Genomic DNA, 11,451 nt, shown 5'->3' with positions numbered 1-11,451 from the left:
CTCTGAGTAAAGCACTGGGTACTTGAGCCATAACTTACAGGGCTCTTTGAAGTGCCCAAACTGCTACTTACCCAAGCTAACCATGTGCCAGCGTTTCATACTCTGCCTAGTTGGGGTGTGACAGGACAAAACCCAATATAGGTACATATGCTTCATGGCAAGCACCTACAGAACTGCAGTTTCAAGGAGATGAGCTTTCTACCCTTATGTACTTGAAAGATTAGGAAAATACTCCATTTTAATTTTAAAAACCAAATTGTATACCAAAGATGAATACACCATATCCTAAACCCAATCCACCTGCACATCTCGTGGTGTTAGACTTGTAAGTCCATCTGTGTGCTCTGCAGAAGCAACATGAGTTCTGCTAGAGCAAGTGCTTTTTGTCATTTCGAACCTAGCATGTGTTTCTTTTACTGTGAAGTGTTAGAAAATCTGTAAACTGCAGAATATTCCTGGTTATTTAGATGTCACCTTCCAAGTATGATGTTCAGAGCTGAAAGCTGCTTTAGCTGAGCACAGTTCTGCACTGCCTGCCCAGAAGACTGCATACCTGCACGGCTGAGCCTTGGCGTTCTGGTACAGCAGTGGCAACGACATGGTTAAAATTGTGCATAACTTTTCAGTAGGAGTATGATTTCTCTCATCTCAGTCGTCTTTAACTCCGACAAAACAAAATTATCCTGCCTGAAATTTCTCCTGCCGGAGCAGAATGAGGTGGGGCAGCACAATGACAACTAAGAAGGGGTTTTGTGTGATTTGACTGAAGAGTTAAACGTTTAGCAATTTATTTTTTAACTTCCTGTCCTCAAAGCCAGCTTATTTTACAAATGCTAAATTTAGTCTGTTCGGTTTCCGTCATCAAGGACAGCTTTTTTGGTATGCTTTCTTATAAATTGTTTGACCTTGGGAGATTGCTGCCGGAAAGGAAGAACACTTTAAAAGCTGACAGCTGATTGTTGGAGGTTTGTAAACTCTGTTGTGCGGGAGCAGTAAAACTCCACAAAGGCATAAAGACTCCCTGAAGCTTCATACCCTGTGAAGTTGATGAACTGCAAGGCATCAGGATGAGTTGCTGAAAACAAAATGATCTTTGCCTTTTCACTGGTTTTAACCTCAACTATATGGAACCTGTGAGCTCTTCATGGCTTGATTATGGATGGGAGATGATGCTGGTACACAGAGAAGATTACCATGAGTAAAACAAGAGAGTGGAAAGGGGCTGTTGCAAAATTTCCTCCCAAGTAAGTTAAAAAGAGGTGGAGTTCAGGGTGCTGGAAAGAAGATGAAGTAGAACTGTGCAGGAGAGGATGGCCATCCAACAGACAAGATATTACCAGCTGTAACTTCACCATGCTTTGCTCAGAGTCTTGTGGCTAGTTGTGTGACTGACTGGTTGTTTTTCCATAATGGTTAAGTAAAAGGGCAGTAAGGAATGCTTTTTTACAGAGCCAAAAAAAGCTTTGTGAGTAGGGAAATCACGTGTTATGTTCCTGGCGGCATTTATTAATGGCAAACTAATGAAACAGAGCACTGCAGAGAATACTGGTGTACAGCTTTAACGAGCAGGCACAAAAAGCATGAGCCAAGACCACTGACTAATAGAGGTTGCAGCTTTATTAAAAAGCTTTTTCTAGCAGGGAGTCATCCTAACCTGCCTTCCAGTTCTATTTCAGCCTGGATCTGAGTGGATGATGAATGGTATAAGGATGTGACGGTGGTGTTGCAGAGAGAGACATTGCTGAGGTTTACCTCTGAGTCCTAGCAGGAGGGAGGGCTGAAGCTGTCCCTCTCCTTTGTAGCCACAGGCAGGAGCAGTGAGATTGGGGAAGGGGCATGGAGCTGTACCCCTTCGTGTTGTATTTCCATGTTCTGGGCTGGCATCCAAGGCAGCCCACCGGGTTACAGGGACCTCAGGCTGAACCCTTTCTAACCCACCAAACGTTCTGGAAGCTGCCAGACTCTCAACAACAGAGTTTAGATGCCTAAAACCAAAACGAAGTTTGCAAAACCAACACAGACACTTTTGAGAGCCAGATGGGGAAAACCTGTTTCAGATGCCCAAACTAGCAGTCAGCTGAGCCCACACCACCACAAGAAGTCCAGTTCAGTAGATGAGGATGGAAAGGCAGGAATAGAGAGAGAGAAGAAAAAAACACACGACCATTTGTTTTCCATCCAGTTGACTTTATGAGCTGACAGAATTGCTGAAAGTATACCTCTGAATATGCCAGCCATAGTGTTATAATCTTCTCAATTAGAAAAGATGTGGTTCCATTAAATAAAACTAGTGGCAATCCTCATCGTCTAGGGAAATGAACAGTTAATTCTCAATTAATAATGTTCTGGGGAGACGCTAAGAAATAATGTGCTAAGAATTCAGTCATCCCTTTTGGCTTCATTGCTACTCTTCATCCCATAGTTCCTAATTCTGGAATAGTCATCATCGTTGGGACAGGTTTGCTTATACCATCCATTTTCAGAAAATAATCTAATGTTCAAAGTTTTGATTCAAATACAGTTTAAATAGGGCTTTAGCCGCTTAGATAAAATCTGAGATCGTGAAGAAACATCTGTACTGCTTGTAGGTCACTATAGGAGAGCGTGAGTTGTTGGGGTAGACCTCTTTGTTCACCACCACCAGAACAAAATATAACACCTATGTACAATTGTTATCTTAACTATGGGATGTACAAACCTGTTTTGATAAGGATCCTGCTGTTTTTTGTAAAGTTGACTGACATCAGTCACAGCCTGAATTTACCAAAGAAAGGGCATTCTTAGTCTTAAGATTTCTGGCAGGGAAAGGAGGTCATTGAAGGGCATACCAGTTTTCATCCTGTTTGGAGAAATTCATGAAGGGATTGTAAAGGTTTCAAGTTTCGTTTCACTACTGAAGACTGAAATAGTAATATCAGCTGTATTGCCATAGTATGTAGAGACTGCATGGCCCCTCCAGCAGCTTTGGACAAGAAGAGGGTACCTACCAGGAGGCAGATGCAATATAAGGAATGTATAGTACAAAAGTAATTGCCGAAGAACTATTAAAAGAGAAAGTGGTTTGTATGATATAGTTTTTTCCGTTTAATTTTTAATTCCCAAAAGACTAGGTATAATTACTATAGTTAAAAAAGACCTGTTCTTATCACAATCTAGAAAAATCTGTAAGTCATGACCTGTGCTTTGTCTCAAAGACAATTGCTTCTATCCATGGAACAAGTACTTCGTGTGGTATCAGCTACATAAGGGTTTGGGGTTCTTCCTTACTCTTCCTGTGAGGGACCTGATGCTGCTTGCTGCGAAGGTGGGTGGGTCTTCGGGATGGGACTGTGCTCCCTTTGGTGATGGACGGCTTTTGAGGTCCATGTGGATCCCTTTTGTCCAGTCTTGGAAGTATCCTAGAAGTCAGAAGACTCCTGGGAGCAGTCTGACTGTGTATGCTGGGTACATCAAGTCCCTGGTGCCCTTGGAGCACTTCACGGTGCTCTGCAGAGCAACGCAGGACAGCAACAGCGGGGTAATCCGTCCTCCGGCTCACACAGTAACAAGTTGTGCTGCTGAGGCAGGCGGCATTGGATCAACCTGAAATCTGCCTCTGGCACCCGGGCGAAGCCTGGAAGTATGTCAATATGTAGAATTTCCTCTGTGGCACATTTATCTGCCCTGTGGATGGAGCTGGCGATTTGTACTGCTTCTTGATGACCCCTACCCAGCCATGTGCATAAGGAGATCCCTCATCTCCCTTGTACGTGAGTTGATCCCATTTATCCCCCTTCTCTCAAATGTTGAAGACAGAAGATGTTGCCTTTGCCTTACGAAGATTTGGGTATAGCCTGTGCACGGTGTCCCTCTTCGCCTTGCTTTCATTCTACCACCAATCTGTTTAGTTCAGCAGAACCAGGCTGATTGCCCGTTGCCTATATAAGACATGTCAAGATTTGACAAATTAACTACTTGTGCCATGTATGTTTATAGTTTTGTCTTTATCATGGCACATATGATATGCCTAATGCAAGATGTCATTTCTGACACTAGCCAGGAAAAGGCGTTTCAGAGGAAGTTACCAGGAACCCTCACTGGGCAATTACAGGCGGTTTTGCCTTCTTGAGGAAGGGGCTCTGTAACCTTGTTACTCGTAGCTGGTTATGCACTTTGAAAAATAACCTGTTCTTCACTCTGTGTTCTTTTTTAGCAGGAGAATTTCCCATTGTCTTTATAAACGGATTTTTTGCTTTTGTTATTTGTGTTGCAGCAGAACAGCAGGGTCCAGGGGTTGGATGAATTGGGATCCCTTTGTTTTAAGTTGATTTGTGTATGAATAGAGGAAGAGACTCCCTGTTCCAGAGATGTTCCTGCTTTCGAATGGGGGAAGATGCCAGATCTAAGAACCAGTCTAAATCAGCTGAATAGATGGGATCTACTAGAACATCTCAGCTTTCAGCATGCCAGAGATAATATCCACTTAGGCTGTTATTAATACAATTTTTAATATTGATGTCTCTGTTTTCCTTTTGCAATAGAACTCCATTCTGTGACGAAATTTGGCTCTGACTCAAAACCAGGAGGGTTCTCCATGAAAATATTTAACGTAGTTGATTATAAAAATCCCAAAATCAATTCATAGCTTGCTTGATTGTTAGCTTATTTCAAGTAGACAAACTAAAGTATTTGTGGCTTAAATATTTCTGACAGTATTTTTAGACACTTAGTAAATATTATAATCTAGAGATTGAGAGAATACATTTAGAGCTGCTTAGGTACCATAAAAAGATTGCATGTTAGATCTCTGTGTGGCATAATTGCTTTGGGTCAAGTGAGATTTGAAGTAGCTTGTCAAATGTTTTTTATTGAGGTTGGTTTTCCATAGTACGGCACATAACGGTGTTGTGTGTGCCTGTAGAGGAGCTCTGCTGCAGTGCAGTGCAGTGCCAGCTGAGGAGGTGAGAGCTGTGCTTTGTCTTACTACCAGGTTATCGATGGGCATTTCCTTCCTTGCTCTGCCTATCGAAAATTACTTGAAAAAACATTTTTAAAGAGTAGTTATTAATGAAGTACTGTCAAAAAGGAAAGATACATCAAATGAGCTTCTCCAGGGATCTATCTTTGGTCTAGCATTATTCAAAAATTCTGTTAACCTCTTTGATGATGGAAATAAGGAATAAAACTATAAAAATAGCAGATGGCACCAGTCTGGAATAAATTTAGACCAACCAGCTTTGAAAGAGTTGGTCTAAAGCATAAAATTACTTTGCAAAGTCAGGGAAATTGTTCTTAACTCGTACAGAAAAAATTTAAAAAATTAAAATTATAACAATGGGGAAGGCGATCTAATGTGCTAATTCAGAGTAACAAATCTCTGTAGCCGTTGCTGCCTGTAACAGCACAACCATACAAACATGGGTCTCTATTCCGACCTGTAAGTTCATTATCAGTAACCGTACAGAATGCAAAAAGTCAAACACTGAACTGAAGGACTGTGCTTAGCGTAAGGCACCACTTTCTGAAACGTGGTGTGGACAAAGCTGCAAAGATCGCTGTAAAGAGCGAACAAGTGTGCTAAGGCTTGTTCTTTTAAAGCTGACTTGTGACAGAAAGAAGCAGCAAAGTCTGCCTAGAAGAAGGTAGACAAGTAAGGGGAAGTTACAGTCTTCGAGTTGTTTGAAAAATGGTGGTGACCAGGTTTTCTTCATGTCCGTTGGAGATGACACAAGAAAGTGATGCTGTAGCTTAAAGTTAGATCTTGGGAAGAAATGTGCAGTCCATAGAAATAGTGGTTACCTGTGGAGATATTAAAATTTTTGTCACTGATGACTTTGTCTAGGGCAAAGAAAGAGGGTGATTTTGTACAGTTAATCCTGCCACCTTCTAAGAAATGGGAGTAGGACTTTTTTTTTTTTAATACTCTGTTCAAACTGAACATGTCTGTGCTTTCTAGCATGATTTGTCCTTTAAAATTATGAACTGACAGAAGAAAAGGAAACAAATCCTGTGGCTTTCATGACCAAGTTGTGTGATGTGTGTTAGCAATTGAGTGTGCAAGTCATGTTGAGCCGCATATGTGACTATGTCCCTTTGTCCTTCCTCAGCAGTCTCCAAACATCCACAACTACCCAGATATGGAAGCTGTACCCTTGTTACTAAACAACATGAAGGCAGATCCCTCGGAGGATTCATTATCTACAGACCATTTTCAAACACAGACTGAACCAGTGGACTTGTCAATAAACAAAGCCAGGTCATCACCTACAGCAGCTTCATCGTCACCGGTTTCCATGACAGCATCAGCCTCCTCCCCTTCTTCTACTTCTACTTCTTCTTCTAGTCGGCCAGCTTCATCACCCACAGTAATAACATCGGTATCCTCAGCAGCATCTGTACCGTCAGTATTAACTCCAGGTCCTCTTGTGGCCTCTGCATCTGGTGTTGGAGGCCAGCAATTTTTGCACATTATCCATCCAGTACCACCTTCAAGCCCCATGAACTTGCAGTCCAACAAAATGAGTCATGTGCACCGTATCCCCGTGGTGGTACAGTCGGTACCTGTCGTCTATACAGCTGTGAGATCACCTGGGAATATGAACAACACTATAGTAGTACCACTGTTGGAGGATGGGAGAAGCCACGTCAAAGGTAAGGTGGAACCAGTTTTGTGCATCTGTGGCATCTCTAAAACCACTCTTGTATGTGGAGAATGTAACCACGTTATAAAGCTGTTAGTTTCCAAACTTAATGTGTCATTTGCTGAAAAGACGTAACTTACAGTATTGGGAGGAACTTCTAAAAGTCTTATCCCACATGCTCATTAAAATAAATATTTTTGTAAAGATTGAGCTTAGCAGTAGTATTAGATGCGTAGACAACTTGTGGCAAGTTTTGTCCTGAGAGGAATAAATCCTCCCCAGAAGCTGAAGAAGTAGGACAACGGCATAGTGACAATATATAAAACATCACAGATTAACTTGGAGAACTTACCAGGTGATACAGATTTGGCAAGGGAAGGAATGTCAGGGAGATTGTTTCCATTCCAAGAAAAAGCAATCGTTAGGCTGTAGGAACATGGGAAGGAAAGGCTTTTGACAAAAAAGCCGTAGCAAATGCAGAGAGGTAGGTTTTATTAAGCTCAAGGAGGGGCAGTGCAATACTTTGAATTAGGTTTCTTCTTCCAGATTAAACAGCAGAAGGGAAGGAAGCCACATGGGGTGTATATGTTGGGAATGAGTTTTGCAGACACAGGACCTGAGAGGCACATGGAGGTGTGAAGGAAGGAAGGAAGCACATGCCAGAAGGACAGATACACTCTTGGATAGGTGTCCAAAGAACACAGAAAGGGGAACTAGCGAGCAAGAAAAAACCAGAACAGTTACTGAGGGAGCAAAAACTTGTTAGAGATGGTGACATGATGGGTGGAGGAAGAAAAGAGAAAACAGATGTGCCCAGATACTTTGAAAAGCACAGCTTTATAAAGGAGGCATTAGTAACAGAGATGGGAACATGAGGAAAGGAATGAGAGATACTCATTTCAAGGTTCACCGTGTGTGAGTGAATAAAATATGGCTAATTCTACCCTGAAATGAGTTATTGCTTGAGGCAGAAAGGGAGGGTACTGACGGATAACCTTACTTTAGGGCTTATGATACCACAGCGCATTTAGTAATACATCTTACAACATCTCTTGTGTACCTGATTGCATAATGAACGGGTCTCTACAACTAAAAGACCTTTTTTCTTCAACTCTTATGTCTGTTTTTTATATACTGGCGACTGTGTGTTACTGTACAGGACTACAGTAATGGGTCATTCTGATGTTTAGTAGCATCCTGTTGTCCATAAGTCTTTGCTTCTCCTCCCATTCCCTCAGTACCCAAGCGTGGACTACCCTCTCAACAGGCTTGGACATAGGAAACGAGCTCACACCTGAGCTGTATTTTGTTTTAAGCCTCAAAATGATGGTTTAAGAAGTTTTCTTGCACTTCATAGAGTGACGTAATTTTAGGAGTTTGTACCATTATGTCAAGAAATGATGAATGAAAGCAGAACTTCTCACCATGTTATCTAGGAAAAAAAGAAAAAGGAAAGTTTTAGTCTATATTATGATTTTGGAACTTTGAGCTTCACCTGACCTTGAGCTTATCCAGAATTTTTCCTGTTTGTTTTCTTTTCAGAGGTACTAGTTGGCTCTGGTAGTAGTCTTCTCTATAGGAAGCACCTCCTGATCTTGTAAAACTGGAACTTTGCTACCCTAGTTTCATCAACAAAATTCCAGAATTTGATGTGCCATAGGGATTTCAGCCCACAAGCTCCGGGCCTCCTGAGCTGCCCTGACAATATCGCCTTTGTGCTATTATTGGCAGAGATCATTAACCAGCCCTTCAGCACCTATTAACATACAGCTAAAGAAGGGATTAAGCATTCTTTAACTATTTTTTTTTCTCATCAGTTGTACCCATTTTGCTATCACTAATTCTTCTGATATAAATGTTCAGGTTAATTTAAATAAATACAATAGAAGAATAATGGGCAACAATCCACTCTAGGTAGTCATCTTTTGTCAGCTTTTGCTAGAGTATGTATTTTTCTTTAATGTAAAACAATATAAACAATAAAATGCAATGATATTGCACAAATTAACCAATTAAATAAGTTTCATATGTGCGCAGACTAACTTCCCTTGTGGTCAGCTCTCGTGCTGAAAACAAGAAATAAACATACACAGATGCTAACAAGACATCACTGTCAAATTGAATTGGTTGCTAATCCTCTACCAGTGGAAGGAGAAACGTAGTTTTGGAATCATCTAGAGTCACAACTTTCAACTTTTACATGAACGTTGATCACTTTCAGAAACAAAAAAATACACAAGCTGAAACAAAGTCGACCCACAGATAGCATCTGCAGCATTTGTCACATAATCTCTGTGTTGTTGCGGCTTTGGTGCTAAATCAGAGACCATGTTGATGATCCAGGAATGTGGCTGGGAAGCATTTAATGTTATATTTTACAGTAGCCTGTATCTAAGTCCTTTTCACTCCAATGAGACTTAGACACTTTCCTGAACAGAAATACTTTCAATGCTAAAATTAATGAAAATTACATCAGACAAGTTCAGACCTCTCCTGTTTTTCTATACAAGGGAAAAATGCAAGAAACAGGATATAGAGAAAGGTTTTTTCCTTGTTATTCCCAGTTTTATTTTCCTTATGCTGACTTTTCCTCTTCCTTCCAGGTTTGACTAGAACCATTTAATTTTTAGTTTTATTGCAAAACTTTCTCAGGCCACCACCATCCCTCTAATCCTGCCTCCAGGCATTTTGCTCGGGTGGCTTTCTGCTTTGCCTGATGCTTCTCAGTCCACCTTCGTCTCTCTCGGACCAAACTGTCCTCCCATCTGCTGCTTTTCTAGGCAGTTCAAGCAAACATTTCTTTCTTCATGTTCTGTTTGAATTCTCTCTTCCCTCCAGCACAAGAAATCACTACCTCCTCTTCTGTTTCCCCCTCTTTTTCTATTTTTCCATTTTTTCTAGTCGTTCCTGTCTTGCTGACTGTTCTTTGAGTGCCAGTTTCAGCAGCTCTGCTTCATCTCTCCCTCCTTGTCTGTTAGTATTTCTAACTGATACTGTCATCTCCTCCTTTGCCACTGCACATCCGTCCCCGTGGTGTCATTCATCCTGGCGTTCTCAGTCGCACCTTCCTTCAGGAGAGGCTTAGATCTCCTTTTCTGCCTCCCAATGTGCTGCTCATTTCTGCTTTCTGTCCTGCCTCCTTTCTCCTATTTTTCACTTGCAAAGTTTCACATTAAATCAAACCCTTTCTGCAACATTGAAAACTAGATGGGTTTGCAGAGCATTAGCCCTTGTGTATATGAGCTACTGGCAGCATCCCGTCAGGTCCTATGCCACATGCTACACCCCAAGGGGAGCAACAGGAGCCAGGGGTATCATGCTACTAAAGCACCCTTCTGTCAGACTGATGCTTTTTGCAGGATGAAAACCTCTCAGTTCACCTAGTGTAAATCAAAATCGGGATTGAAGCATTTTTAGGAAGTTATTAACAACACATAATTAGAAGGTAATCAGTGGATGATCTGTTCAGTATTGGTAATACAACACCAGCCATTTACAAAATCTTACTGAATTCCTACAAATTCCTAACACTGTTCTGTAATCCCACAACACTGCCATATGTGCGCAGACATACACATACACACACACAGAGTTACAGGCAGACTCCCCTGCCGACCTGGACCTTCCCCTCGTGGCACGTCCCTGGGAAGGAGGCACTCCAGAGAGACCCCCAAAGCGGGAGTCCCTCTGTGCTCTCCCCACACCACTAGCCCAGCTGTACAAGTTGCCCACTACAACCTAATCCTGACGTTATTTCATGTGCGCACGGTGTGGTAATGTGTTAGGGCTGTCGGCCAGTTTGGGAGACGGGAGCCAGGCACATGTCCCTGTGGGCGCAGGGGGCCCAGGCTGCACCCTCTACCACCCCCTGCAACGTGGCAAAGCAATGAATTTCACTTCCTTTGGTGGTCACCACTGCTGTCTTGTCAGCCAAAGCCTTAAAAAACGCTTGGAGATTTTTTCTGCATGGAGTAGGTGGTCACCACTAGGCATTATTATACATTAAAGTATTCCAGAGCATTAAAATCCCATGAAAAATTCTTTCCTCATCTTTTTTTCTCCCTGTTCAGCAATGGTAAGGATTGTTAAAAGGTGTAATTAGAGGCACAGCAGGTAGCAGCACCTATAGATAAGGTTGCCTGATGGTTTCTGTTAAAGCCCTGTCTTCAGTTGCTTAAAGTCTGTCTATATGTTAACCATTTAGGCTAGCATTTTCCATGCCACATGTCTGCCTCAGGCTATTTCTTTTTTCTTTTTTTCTTTCTTTTTGAGGAAAGTTTCAAGAAAAAACTATTCCACTCTTCCTGAGACTGAGTGTAGAGAAAAAAAGTAGCATTTTCCATGTTGAAAAATTTATCCCAGCTTTTAGGATCATAGAATCATTACGGTTGGAAGAGACCTCAAAGATCATCAAGTCCAACCCTATACCCAACACCACCATGCCCGCTAAACCCACTGAACCATGTCTTGAAGCACGACATCGAAACGTTTTTTGAACACTTCCAGGGATGGTGACTCCCCCCCCTCCCTGGGGAGCCTGTTCCAATGCCTATTTTTTTTTAAGTTCTTCCTAATATCCAACCTGAACCTCCCCTGGCGCAACTTGAGACCATTTCCTCTTGTCCTATCGCTAGTTACCGGGGAGAAGAGACCAACTCCCACCTGGCTACAACCTCCTTTCAGGTAGTTGTAGAGAGCGATCAGGTCTCCCCTCAGCCTCCTTTTCTCCAGACCTAACAACCCCAGCTCCCTCAGCCGCTCCCCATCAGACTTGTGCTCCAGGCCCTTCACCAGCTCTGTTACTCTTCGTTGGACACACTCCAGCAGCTCA

The 11,451-nt window shown here is 42.1% G+C and overlaps 1 protein-coding gene across 1 annotated transcript; it reads left to right on the top strand.

Moving 5' to 3' along the window:
• The first annotated feature begins 3,364 nt into the window (after positions 1-3,364).
• LOC104157479 (Krueppel-like factor 12) lies at positions 3,365-6,755 on the top strand. Its single transcript, XM_009694825.1, has 2 exons — positions 3,365-3,517; positions 6,087-6,755. Exons 1-2 carry the CDS (start codon positions 3,365-3,367, stop codon positions 6,753-6,755), a joined length of 822 nt encoding a protein of 273 aa, XP_009693127.1.
• Positions 6,756-11,451: the final 4,696 nt, after the last annotated feature.

This window comes from Cariama cristata, unplaced genomic scaffold (genome assembly GCF_000690535.1).
Source record: "Cariama cristata isolate BGI_N322 unplaced genomic scaffold, ASM69053v1 scaffold29240, whole genome shotgun sequence".
In the NCBI taxonomy this organism is placed as follows: domain Eukaryota; kingdom Metazoa; phylum Chordata; class Aves; order Cariamiformes; family Cariamidae; genus Cariama; species Cariama cristata.
The sequence above is the reverse complement of the archived record's forward strand: the minus strand, read 5'-3'. Positions and strand labels throughout refer to the sequence as shown.